Genomic DNA, 14046 nt, shown 5'->3' with positions numbered 1-14046 from the left:
AGAGTATCCACTCCTGCTGTCTCTAGAGAGTTGAAAACAGCAGGTCTGAGACAGGTAGCACGTCCGGTGAACAGGTCAGGGTTCCATAGCCGCAGGCAGAACAGTTGAAACTGGAGCAGCAGCACGGCCAGGTGGACTGGGGACAGCAAAGAGTCATCATGCCAGGTAGTCCTGAGGCATGGTCCTAGGGCTCAGGTCCTCTGAGAGAGAGAAAGAAAGAGCGAATTAGAGAGAGCACACTTAAATTCACACAGGACACCGGATAAGACAGGAGAAATACTCCAGATATAACAGACTGACCCTAGCCCCCTGACACATAAACTACTGCAGCATAAATACTGGAGGCTGAGACAGGAGGGGTCAGGAGACACTGTGGCCCCATCCGATGATACCCTCGGACAGGGCCAAACAGGCAGGATATAACCCCACCCACTTTGCCAAAGCACAGACCCCACACCACTAGAGGGATATCTTCAACCACCAACTTACCATCCTGAGACAAGGCCGAGTATAGCCCACAAAGATCTCTGCCACAGCACAACCCAAGTGGGGGGCGCCAACCCAGACAGGAAGACCACGTTACTGACTCAACCCACTCAAGTGACGCACCTCTCCTAGGTACGGCAAGGAAGAGCACCAGTAAGCCAGTGAGTCATTCACAACATTAACAATGTCTACACTGTATTTATGATCAATTTGATGTTATTTTAATGGACAAAAAAAATTGCTTTTCTTTCAAAAACAAGGACATTTCTAAGTGACCCCAAACTTTTGAACGGTAGTGTATTTTTGCAGAAGAAGATCATCATTTTCAGCATTACATAACCTTATCTATAACTATAACCATATTTTGAGTTATCCGCACATCTACCACTCTTGCTCAACATTCTCATGTGTGGCGTCATATAGAAATGACACACTGCTATCTTTGGCTTTGAAATGACAGAGGTTTAAGGAACCAAACAACGCACACTGCCTGATGTTTAACGCAGGCAGAGTTTTCTATTTTATGACAGATTCATATTCAACATCAGTTGAGCTTGAATTCACAGGTTCTAACAGGACAAGGTGAAATTTCCCTTTAAAAACCTATTTGAAAACAGTTTTATTGCAAGCATAATTGATAACATACAGGACCAACACATCTTTGGAGGAAATTCCAATTATCAAACAACACCTGACAAGTCCATTTATTTTTAATTTGAGGACAACTTCCATTCTAGTTGTAGCCTATACACTCTCAGAAATGTTTTTGCTATCTAGAACGTAAAAGGGTTTTTCGGCTGTCCCCATAGGAGAACCCTTTGAATAACCCTTTAGTTATTTTCCCTTATTGGGGAAAATAACTCCCACCCCAACCCACTCAGTGGGAGTCACTGATAATAACATAGACAAGTCATGCCTGCATATAATCATATATAGCTGTAACTACCTTACTGATGCATGAGTAATAGTTAGAGTCTAACTATTACACATGCATCAGTAAGGTAGTTACAGCAAGATATGATTATATGCAGGCATGACTTGTCTATGTTATTATCAGTGACTCCCACTGAGTGGGGTGGCGGGAGTTATTTTCCCCAAGAGTGTCATTGGTACTAGTTGAGCTCCAAATTGAGATAAAGAAAGTCCTTGAAACAGGTGAGATAAGAGGAGTGAAAAAAGAGAGAGGGGAGACACTGATCCTGTCAGCAAAACAGACAAACAAGAACATGAAACTTCTCATTCTTCTGGCGCTGTAATACATAACATAAGATAGAATACATAACAGAATACGTAACATAAGAAATTGCTGGTTGATGTTAACACCGGATTCTGATTAAAAACCTAAGATGTCATTTAATCTCAATCAGACTTTTGTTTTATTTTTAATTTCCCTTTGAATTTTAGTTGCTCTTGAGGAGGACGACACGATTATAGGAGGGTATGAGTGCAGGAAGAACTCTGTTCCCTACCAGGTGTCTCTGTACACAGGGTACAACTTCTGTGGAGGGATCCTCCTCACTTGTGAATGGGTGCTCTCTGCTGCCCACTGCTACAAATCGTAAGTGCAGACTTCAGAGTTACTATGTGCTAGAGTATTTAAAAAATAATTAAAATGTTTGTTTTTTTACACTTTATTTTATTTGATGAACATTCTGGTGGTGTAGACCTTAAAATCCCTGTTTAATCTAGAATGGTATGCTTTGCTCTTTGTAATATCATGTTTAACGGTTGAGTCCATTCGGATTTTAGACCACAACTGTTGTAGAACTGTTTGGATGAAATAGGTAAACCTTAACATACAGCAAATCCAACAAATCCAACGGCGCCGCAGAAGGGGCAGACGGAGCGGCCTCCTGGTCAGGCTCCGTAGACGTGCACAACGCCCACCGCTCCCGAGTATACTACTCACCAATGTCCAGTCTCTTGACAACAAGGTAGATGAAATTCGAGCAAGGGTTGCCTTCCAGAGAGACATCAGAGATTGTAACATTCTCTGTTTCACAGAAACATGGCTCTCTCGGGATATGTTGTCGTAATTGATTCAGCCACCGGGCTTCTCCATGCATCGCGCCGACAGAGATAAACACCTCTCTGGGAAGTGGAAGGGCGGGGGTGTATGCTTCATGATTAATGACTCATGGTGTAATCATAACAACATACAGGAACTCAAGTCCTTCTGCTCACCCGACCTAGAATTCCTTACCATCAAATGCCGGCCATATTACCTCCCAAGAGAATTCTCGTCAGTTATCGTCACAGCTGTGTACGTTCCCCCTCAAGCAGACACCAAGACGGCCCTCAAGGAACTTCACTGGACTCTATGTAAACTGGAAACCATATATCCTGAGGCTGCATTTGTTGTAGCTGGGGATTTTAAGAAAGTAAATTTGAGAACAAGGCTACCTCAAATCTGACCATGATGCCATCTTGCTCCTTCCGTCTTATAGGCAGAAACTCAAATAGGATGTACTAGTGACTAGAACCATTCAACGCTGGTCTGACCAATTGGAATTTATGCTTCAAGATTGTTTTGATCACGTGGACTGGGAAATTTTCCGGTCAGCCTCAGATAACAACATTGATTTGTACGCTGACTCGGTGAGTGAGTTTATAAAGAAATGCATTGGAGATGTTGTACCCACTGTGACTATTAAAACCCTACCCCAACCAAAAACCGTGGATGGATGGCAGCATTTGCGCAAAACTGAAAGCGCGAACCACCGCATTTAACCATGGAAAGAGGTCTGGGAATATGGCTGAATATAAACAGTGTAGTTATTCCCTCCGCAAGGCAATCAAACAAGTGAAATGCCGGTACAGGGACAAAGTGGAGTCGCAATTCAACGGCTCAGACATGAGACGTATGTGGCAAGGTCTACAGGAAATCACGGACTACAAAAAGAAAACAGCTACGTCTCAGACACCGACGCCACACTTCCAGACAAACTAAACACCTTCTTTGCCCGCTTTGAGAACAATACAGTGCCACCTTCACGGCCCGCTAACAAGGTCTGCGCCCCCCACCCTCCTTCTCCGTGGCCGACGTGAATAAAACGTTTAAACGTGTTAATCCTCGCAAGGCTGTTGGCCCAGACAGCATCCCTAGCCGCGTCCTCAGAGCATGCGCAGACCAGCTGGCTGGTGTGTTTACGGAAATATTAAATCTCTCCCTATCCCAGTCTGCTGTCCCCACATGCTTCAAGATGGCCATCATTTTTCCTGTACCCAAGAAGGCAAAGGTAACTGAACTAAATGACTATCGCCCCGTAGCACTCACTTCTGCCATCATGAAGTGCTTTGAGAGACTAGTCAAGGATCATATCATCTCCACCTTACCGGCCACCCTAGACCCACTTCAGTTTGCATACCGCCCCAACAGGTCCACAGACGATGCAATCGCCATCACGTTGCACACTGCCCTATCTCATCTGGACAAAAGGAATACCTATGTAGAATACTTTTCATTGACTACAGCTCAGCATTCAACACCATAGTACCCTCCAAGCTCATAGTCAAGCTTGAGGCCCTGGGTCTCAACCCCGCCCTGTGCAATTGGGTCCTGGACTTTCTGACGGGCCGACCCGAGGTGGTGAAGGTAGGAAACAACATCTCCACTTCGCTGACTCTCAACACTGGGGCCCCACAAGGGTCCGTGCTCAGCCCCATCCCATACTCCCTCTTCACCTACGACTGCGTGACCATGCACGCCTCCAACTCAATCATAAAGTTTGCAGACGACAACAGTAATGGGCTTGATTACCAACCACGACGAGAAAGCGTACAGGGAGGAGATGAGGGCACTCGGAGTGTGGTGTCAGGAAAACAACCTCTCACTCAATGTCAACAAAACAAAGGAGATGATCGTGGACTTCAGGAAAGAGCAGAGGGACTACCCCCCCTATCCACATTGAAGGGACAGCAGTGGAGAAGGTGGAAAGTTTTTAGTTCCTCGTCGTACACATCACAGAAACTGAAATGGTCCACCCACACAGACAGGAGGCTGAAGAAATTTGGTTTGTCACCCAAAATCCTGACAAACCTTTACAGGCGAACAATCGAGAGCATCCTGTCGGGCTGTATCACAGCCTGGTATGGCAACTGCACCGCCCTCAACCGCAAGGCTCTCCATAGTGTGGTGCGGTCTGCACAACGCATCACCGGGGGCAAACTACCTGCCCTCCATGACACCCACAGCACCCGATGTCACAGGAAGGCCAAAAAGATCATCAAGGACAACAACCACCCGAGACACTGCCTGTTCACACCGCTACCATCCAGAAGGCGAGGTCAGTACAGGTGCATTAAAGCTGGGACCGAGAGACTGAAAAACAGCTTCTGTCTCAAGGCCATCAGACTGCTAAACAGCAATCACTAACTCAGAGAGGCTGCTGCCTACATTGAGACCCAATCACTGGACACTTTAATAAATGGATCACTAGTCACTTTAAACAATGCCACTCTAATAATGTTTACATATCTTACATTACTCATATTGAATGTATATACTGTATTTTATACCATATATTGCACCTTGCCTATGCTGCTCGGCCATCTCTAATCCATATATTTATATGTACATATTCTCATTCACCCTTTTAGATTTGTGTGTATTAGGTAGTTGTTGGGAAATTGTTAAATTACTTGTTAGATATTACTGCACTGTAGGAACTAGAAGCACAAGCATTTCGCTACACTCGCATTACCATCTGCTAACCATGTGTATGTGACCAATGAGATTTGATTTTTGATTTTTAGTGCAGGACCCTCCTTTTCCTCCAACAACCACAGTATCATCTCCATTCTGGCTATAACCCTGCAGGTCGCCATTGGAGGTCTGTCTGGGGGAGCACAACATCAAGGAGCCTGAGGACACGGAGCAGCACATCATGTCTGCCTGGTTCATCTGCCACCCAGACTACAACTCCGGTACCCAGGACAGTGACATTGCGCTGATCAAGCTAAGCCAGCCTGCTACCCTCAACAGCTATGTGTGCTCTGTGGCTCTCCCCACTAAGTGTGGCACTGCTGGAACTATGTGCCAGGTCTCTGGCTGGGGAGCCTTCGTGCCAGCAACGAAGGCTGTGAGTGGAATTTGTGTTTCAAGTTTCAAGTTTTATTAGTCGTATGTATGGGATACACATGTTATACACCATCCAATGAAATGCTTACTTTCAGGTTCCTTCTCGACAATGCAACAACAATAAGAAATAAGAAAATATAATAATACAAACATTTGTGCGTGTGTGTGCGCGTTTGTGTGGGTGTGAAAAACAGTTGTGTCTATTACCCCAGGTGACCTACTTGCCCAGTGTGTACAGTACCTGATAAGATACCATGCTGCCTTGGTTATAAACGGTTAACAGCTGAGGACAACAGCTATTTTACAGTGATTGGTACTTTTACAGTCTTTTAAGAAATCTCAAGTTTTCCACTTCTGATTTTTTTCAAATGGAAAGTTTTAATGCCTTGTTACATGTCAATCAAATTCAAACAAATGTATTGATAACGCCCTTTTTAAACCAGCCGATATCACAAAGTGCCATACAGAAACCCAGCCTGAAACCCCAAACAGCAAGCAATGCAGCTGTAGAAGCATATGTCTGTGTCTTTTCTTGCTGCCTCTTACTTTCAGTGAGGTACCCTGCTCCCTCTGTTCTGTTCCAGTGAGGTACCCTGACACACTGCAGTATGTGGAGGTCCCCCTCCTGACTGGTAACACCTGCCTGGAAGCCTATTTCTTCCAGATGACTGAGAACATGATCTGTGCAGGCTTCATGGACGGAGGCAAGGACTCCTGCCAGGTAACTGACAGAATAGACCACACTGGCAATCACACTGATCTCTGATTATATATTCTCTTGTCTCTCTTCATCTTGATCTGTCACTGAATCTCTCTATCTTGTCCTGTCACTCTGGCTTGTTGCGCTCCCTCTTTCTTTATCTCTCGCATCACCTCCCCCATCTTCCTCTCTGTCACTTTCTTTCTTTCTCTCTACCCTCCCACCTCTCAGGGTGACTCTGGTGCCCCTCTGGTGTGTGATGGGGAGCTGCAGGGTGTTGTGTCCTGGCGTCATGGCTGTGCTCTCAGGAAGAAGCCTGGCGTCTACACCAAAGTCTGCAACTACGTGTCATGGATCCAAAACACCATGGCATCTGGCTAAGTAGCAAAGACTAGTCCTGATGTCATGGAATTAACAATTTGAACTGACAATATCAAATAAAGTGTGTCTGTTTATTGAATAGTTTATCGTGTGGTCTGTGTTGAGTGACATCATAGGGTTGACTTATGAGAGGATTAGAATTTGAGCTATCGTGAAGGCGCTAGCTTGAGTGTACAAGAGATAAAAACTGAACACTTGGCTCCCTCTGCTGGCTATACCTTGATCATTCTTAAGCGATAATCAAAAAACATGACCAAATCATGTCTAGCAAAGAGAAGCAAAGAATACATATTCTATTTAGACTATGGTCTTAGTCAGTCTTCCAGTGTGGGAATATTCTCACAATACGGTAGAATAGCCAGATTTGACAAGTCCGCCCACCATCCAAAATACCCCAAGTACCACACCCTTCACCATGACATCATAGTGACCAGGCCAAGGGCTCTGTTGGCCCTGTGGCCTGAGGCATCCTATTTGGGTCTGACCTGAGGCGTGTGGATTCGTTCACAACAGTGCCGGTGGCTATGGGTGTGGGCCTTCAACGATCTCGTCATCAGATTTCTATGTCCCTAAAGATGTAGTCAGGGTAAATAAAGTAGAATGGACAGCTAGGCAGTGGTGTAAAGTATTAATTAAGTCATTTTTTGGATATCTGTACTTTACATTACTATTTATATTTTTCAACTATTCAACTTTTACTTTTGTTTCACTACATTCCTAAAGAAAATAAGTGACTTTATCATCCATACATTTTCCCTGACACCCAAAAGTACTTGTTAATGCTTAGCAGGACAGGAACATAGTCAATTTCAAGCACTTATCAAGAGAACATCCCTGGTCATCCCTACTGTCTCTGATCTGGCGGACTGACTAAACACAAATGCTTCGTTTGTAAATTATGTCTGAGTGTTGTAGTGTGCCCCTGGCTATCTGTAAATAAAATAAAATCACGCCGGCTTGTTTGCTTAATATGAGCAATTTGAAATGATTTATTCTTTTACTTTTGATACTTAAGAATATTTTAGCAATTATATTTACTTTTGATACTTAAGTATATTTAAAACCAAATACTTCTAGACTTTAACTCAAGTAGTATTTTACCGGGTGACTTTCACTTTTATTTGAGTCATTATTTTCTATTAAGGTACTATATCTTTACTTTTACTCAAGTATGACAATTAGGTACTTTATACACCACTGCAGCTAGGTCTTTCGAGGTCATTGATATTAAACCTGCCAAAATACATATGGTAGTGGTTCCCAAGTTATTTGCTCTCTGAGGCTGTTGGCGTTTCCTTGTGACCCATGCAAAACCACAAATAAAACCAATATATTTGGGGTCTGCAACCCAAGCAGAGTTAGTGGTGATTAACCATTGGGTCACGAGTTCCAAACCACAATTTTGGAAACAAGGCAATGTCAAATACTCCCATGGTTTTACTGTAGTATGTTCAGCCTCTTTACCAAGGAATGTGCATGACTGAGGCAGTATTATAGTATGTCATGTTTCACTGTCACTGAACCAAAACAAAGACCCTCAGGTTGATCCATGAGATAAGATATGGTCATATGCCCATCTCTATGCAACATTCATGTGTGCTGGTGGATATACATTTGTTAGCCTTGTGACTGGCATTGCCTGACAATGTTCAGTGCAAGAGAAAGGATGCAGGGTTATTATAGTGCCAGCAGAGGGCATCATTCAACTTCTTGACAGATCAGGGCAGTGACTGGTCAGGGAGAAGGTAGTTGTGATGCAATATTCCTCAATGGAAATGTATGGTGGAGATGAGAGTAGTGATATTTCCCACACTTTTGGTTGATCTTGTATAAGGGGTTTGTGCCATATGTGAATTGTGCTGTTATGTATTCATTGCCGAATCCAAATGCCACAAGTTCCCTATGGGAAAAATTAAGTAGGATATTCTATTTTATTCTACTCTATTCTATTCAATAGTCAAGTGAATAATATCTAAATGCCTGTACTCAAAAAAATGAATTGTAAATAAGTAGCCTACAATTGATCAAGATCAATCTTTTTTTTGTCGACAACACAAACAGATAGCCTAAAACAAAAGAAGAATTTAATTTTCAGGATTACTGTGGTCCTTATGGAGGTTCACCCTGTATTAGATCCATTTTACAAAAGGCATATATTTGACAGCGTGACATATTTGAGTCAAAATTGTAATGATTAGAAATGTACAAAATGGTGCATTCCTGAATGAAATCCAACACACGGATTTTCCTATAAAATGGACGCACATAACTAGTTTTACTGGAGTAAATCTAATCCCTGTTGATTTATATTTGGCGAATTCACTATGGACCTATTTTCTACTTTGACGCAGCACGTGCTGACTCACAAACCTGTTATTAAGGGTGTTATACCTATGATGGTTTTGCTTTGGGCCACTATATCTGCGCTCATATCTGGCAGCATCTGGAGTAAGCATGTTTCTCACGTTTATCAAGTAATCGAACTTCACGCAAATTGCCAGAGTAGAGAGAGAGAGAGTAGGAGACAGAGACGAAGGAGCATTTCAAGAGTGGAGGAATTTGGCACCAAAGGCAGGTAAGGCTATACATTTTTAATCGAAATATGTTTTATAAATTTTTTTACCATGAGAAATACATTTTCGTTTTGCGGTACATTGTCTACGTCACAAAGAAACAAGGTAACATCTTGATAACATCTTTTTGTGTCAAATAAAAACAATTACATATATATTTTTTTCATGATAACGCTTTTGTGGTAGGATGTCTTTGGTATTTATAGTTATCTGGAACTTACTTGACATAATGATGCCCAACAATTTTTTTATATCTTATAATAAGCAACCCTAAAGGTTAAAATCAAAATCAAATACATTTTGTAGACCCCATATTGTTGACATAGTAATACTTGAAATAATGATTGGCCTTTTTCAATCAATTCACTTAATTCAATAAATGAAATCTAATCTTTAATTTAGCCTATTTGTTCCTGTTTCAATGTATTTATCTTCAATGTTCATCTTCATTGATTGACAACAGGTATCTAAAGGGGGAAAAAATGGAACTGAAACCATTACTAAGGCGGATGGGCTCGATAGTCCGTGGCATCCTAACATTCCTCTTTGCCCTGGTGGTGCTGGGGGTGATGGTGTGGGCCTACGTCCAGGGCTTCCAGCTGGCCACCTCCCCGTACGGCATCATCTCCTTTGGCTTTTATGGCGTCCTGCTGGGGCTCCACATCCTGGTCCAGAGCTTTTTCGCCTTCGTGGAGCACCGCCGCATGAGGGCCCGAAGCAAGGCCTGCACATTCACCAAGACCATCGGTCTCACTATCTCAGCCTACCAGGAGGACCCAGAATACCTGCGCGAGTGCCTCAACTCCATTCGGGCCCTCAAGTACCCTCCAGAGCTGCTGCGGGTCATCATGGTGGTGGATGGGAACTCGGAAGACGACATCTACATGCTGGAGATGTTCAGGGAGGTGTTTGCTGACCGGGACCCTGGCTGTTATGTGTGGAGGAATAACTACCACACATGGGACCCCACCCAGACCCAGGATGCTAGTTATGGGCTGGGAGAGGACCCCCAGAGGAGGGAGGTGGAGTATCTGATCAACAGCAGGAGGTGTGTGTGCATCATGCAGAAGTGGGGTGGAAAGAGGGAGGTGATGTACACAGCGTTCAAGGCACTGGGACTGTCGGTGGACTACATACAGGTGAGGAGTTTACTTACATCTCTTTGTATGGCTCTTGAGATTAGGGAAATACTGTATTTAATCTCGCTCTCTCTCTCTCCTCCAGGTGTGTGACTCTGACACCAAGCTAGACCCCTTGGCTACGGTGGAGCTGTGTAAGGTTCTGGAGAGCAACCAGAAGTACGGGGCGGTGGGAGGAGACGTGATGATCCTCAACCTCAAGGAGTCCTACATCAGCTTCATGAGCAGCCTGCGCTACTGGATGGCGTTCAACATCGAGAGGTCCTGCCAGTCCTTCTTCAACTGTGTCTCCTGCATCAGCGGCCCCCTGGGTAAGGAAATTACACTTTCCTGTGACCGCGATAAACATGAGTCATAACCTTGCTTCTCTTCTTTATGTTGCTGGTAGTCATGTAATATTACTATGTTATTTGTATTCATTAACATAACTAGTGATACAATTTGAATGTACATGCATGTGAACTGCAGTACTATAACATAGATTTGGTTTCATCCTCAGGTCTATACAGGAATGACCTCCTCCAGCAGTTTTTAGAGTCCTGGTACAACCAGAAGTTCCTGGGGACTCACTGCACATTTGGGGATGACAGACATCTCACCAACCGCATGCTCAGCATGGGCTATGCCACCAAGTGAGTATACATTTCTTCACAAATACTCCTCATACACAAATAAACTGAAGCACAACACTTTACTGGAGATAAGATGATATTAGTCTCATTCATCATCATCCATCCTCTGCTCTCAGATACACGGCCCGTTCCAAGTGCTACACGGAGACGCCAGGCCAGTTTCTCCGGTGGCTCAACCAGCAGACGCGCTGGACCAAGTCTTACTTCCGCGAGTGGCTCTACAACGCCATGTGGTGGCACAAGCACCACCTGTGGATGACCTACGAGTCCATCGTCTCTGGTGTCTTCCCCTTCTTCGTCACGGCCACCATCATCCAGCTGTTCTGGACAAGAACCCTGTGGGACATCCTCTGGGTCCTCTGCTGCATCCAGCTCATCGGCCTGATCAAGGCGGCCTATGCCTGCATCCTGCGCCGCGACCTGGTCATGGTGTTCATGTCCCTCTACTCTGCCCTCTACATGACCAGCTTGCTGCCCGCCAAGTACTTTGCCATCATCACCATGAACAAGAGCAGCTGGGGCACGTCGGGCCGCCGCAAGATGGTTGGGAACTACATCCCCCTGCTGCCTCTGTCAGTGTGGGCGGCCATCTTGCTGGGCGGGTCCTGCTACACCATCTACAAGGAGAGCCAAAAGGACTGGTCCACGCCGGCTAAGGTACTAGAGACCAGGTTTCTGATCTACGGCTGTGTGGCGTACGTCTGCTACTGGTTCCTCATGATCTTCCTCTACTGGGTGTGGTTCCGCAGGCTGTTTAGGAAACGCTCTCAAAGTTATGACGTTAGCGTATAGGGACAGTTTTCTATACAAGGGAAAAAAGACTGGATATTTAGTATTTATTTAGTGTGTTGTACATCAAAGATGTTTCATTTATTTATTTAATATTGTGCTACAGTAACTGTGAACAGATAACCTTTATACAGCTGCTAAATCAACTGAACCGTAGAATATATAAATGGATATAACGTACTGTATATGAGAACAATTACCTAGACTCTGGGAAGCTTCATCAAGAATAGTGTCAAAGATGAGAATATATTGTTGATAACTACAGTTTGCCGTGCTACTGAAGATGGAGAAAGGAGTTGTTAGTTGTTAAGTGAGTGAATATTTGACATTCAGTTGTCTTTACAAATACTTTATAACTGAAACTGTATACAGAAGCAGTATAGTATACCTATCTGGAGTTGATGATAAGACTAGTAATCTATTCTAGATGGCCCTTGATTTGCTGTTGCTTATTTCTACTGACTGCCTAACGAACGAAGTGTTACATTTATTTAATATAAGGATTTGTAATCTCTCTTGAGCACAACATTATTGAACCGTTATTAGATCACGCTGTACATGACTTGATATGTGCCTTACACAACAAAATACCATATCAGACATAGTATCTTTTCTTTGTTTTTAAATATACTTCTCTCAATAATGCACTGGAAATTGGACTGGAATTTAATAAAAAATTTTTTTAAAACATTACCTTGGAAGAAAACTAGCAAAATGTCTTGTGGTTCTAAGTGAAAATATTTATTTCTGTGTAAATAATAGTGACAGACTCCATAGGAAGACAATTAGACAATCATACATGTGATATCCACTCCCAGGGATGCGTTGTGAAGCCCTTTGAGATAGACGGACAATGGTTCTGCTGTCATGTTGAGTATAAACATGAGAGATGCACCTGGCTCGATTTGAACTGAACTGACTGAGCATGTCTGTATACATTTTTTATGCACATTTTTCATTGTATGGGATTATTTCCTTTTTCATATTATTTTGCAAATGTGAATGAATGTATCTATCTATGTATGTTAAAAATGAAGTATTTTATGAAAAGCATGGAGTACAGTAGCCTACTGTTGATTTGTTGAGGAGGGATTGTTTGGCTACCACACCCATCTCTCAATGATCCTATCAATCTAGGATGTTGAAATTGGTGTCTTAATGGTTGCTTCATCTGCCTCCACCGTCAATACTAAATATACCCCTGATTTCCCTGACAGTTGATAGGTAAGGTAACCATTGTGGTCAGAAGGGAAGAAAAATACAGTCATTCCAATGATTTTTATAAGCCATAATATACCATTTATTCCTTTGCTGTAGCCCCTAATACTGGCCCCTAGCTTGCAATGGAACGTCTGCATGATGTACTATGTAGTGATGTACTGATTTCCATTGTGCAACACATGATAATCTGAGAAAATGAGAGGTTCTGTTAGAGACATCTATCATCAGGAGGGTCATCGTTGCTCATCAAGAGGTATAATTACTGATGTAGAGTCAACATTTCTGACCTCTCAGGGCAGTTAGATGGCCAGTTGCTTTGCATTGGTTTCATTTGACTGGTGGAGGGAGGAGAGTCTTTTTTGCTGTTTTTGTACCATACAAACTTTTTATGACAGGTCTGGGTGGGTGGAAGTTCTAAAAGTGTCTGAAAACTGCAATAGACAGTTAATTATTGTATATATGAATTGTGTAAGTGATACCCATTTGTTTTTAGCACAGTTATGTAACACTAACAGAGCATTAAAGAGCCTGTCTTGCAGAGAAAATATTAGCTGTGTGAATCGCCATTCTGGGGGCAGCAGGTAGCCTAGCGGTTAAGAGTGTTGGGCCAGTAACAGAAAGGTCGCTGGTTTGAATCCCCCAGCCGGCAAGGTTGAAACATCTGGTGTTCTGCCCTTGAGCAAGGCAGTTAACCCCCAACAGCAACTGATGACGTGGACGTCAATTAAGGAAGTCCAGCGCACCTCTCTGATTTAGAGGGTTTGGGTTAAATGTGGAAGACAAATTTCGGTTGAATAGATTCAGTTGTGCATCTGACTAGGTATCCCCGTTGCATATCATGATAAACTGAACATACTTGTCAGAGCTAACTTTAAAGATCATAAGCAATTCTATAAGCGAATACCTTGTGACGTTAAAATCAAAATGTTAATAAAGCAATAACAGATATATTGCTCTGACAATGATGAATGGTCTTGACTGATTAGAGGCCTTTCATTTATAGATGTGCAACAGACCGAAATGAACACGACAACAGCATTATCAA

The 14046-nt window shown here is 43.2% G+C and overlaps 1 protein-coding gene and 1 pseudogene across 1 annotated transcript; both read left to right on the top strand.

The window, feature by feature from the left end:
- Positions 1-1528: 1528 nt before the first annotated feature.
- On the top strand, positions 1529-6728 carry LOC106605602 (trypsin-3-like; annotated as a pseudogene).
- Positions 6729-7774: 1046 nt separating this feature from the next.
- On the top strand, positions 7775-13759 carry LOC106605656 (hyaluronan synthase 1-like). Its single transcript, XM_014201535.2, has 4 exons — positions 7775-10359; positions 10445-10670; positions 10859-10991; positions 11108-13759. The coding sequence occupies exons 1-4, from the start codon at positions 9703-9705 to the stop codon at positions 11781-11783; spliced, it is 1692 nt and encodes a 563-aa protein (XP_014057010.2). The 5' UTR covers positions 7775-9702; the 3' UTR covers positions 11784-13759.
- Positions 13760-14046: the final 287 nt, after the last annotated feature.

The sequence above is a fragment of the Salmo salar genome, chromosome ssa05, assembly GCF_905237065.1.
Source record: "Salmo salar chromosome ssa05, Ssal_v3.1, whole genome shotgun sequence".
Classification (NCBI taxonomy): domain Eukaryota; kingdom Metazoa; phylum Chordata; class Actinopteri; order Salmoniformes; family Salmonidae; genus Salmo; species Salmo salar.
The sequence above is the reverse complement of the archived record's forward strand: the minus strand, read 5'-3'. Positions and strand labels throughout refer to the sequence as shown.

Bases quoted from the DNA above. Each gene is read 5' to 3' on its own strand.
- LOC106605656 (XM_014201535.2), top strand. From the start codon at position 9,703: ATGGAACTGAAACCATTACTAAGGCGGATGGGCTCGATAGTCCGTGGC. The intron at 10,360-10,444 runs GTGAGGAGTTTA...TCTCTCCTCCAG, and splicing joins TGTCGGTGGACTACATACAG to GTGTGTGACTCTGACACCAA. The intron at 10,992-11,107 runs GTGAGTATACAT...CTCTGCTCTCAG, and splicing joins AGCATGGGCTATGCCACCAA to ATACACGGCCCGTTCCAAGT.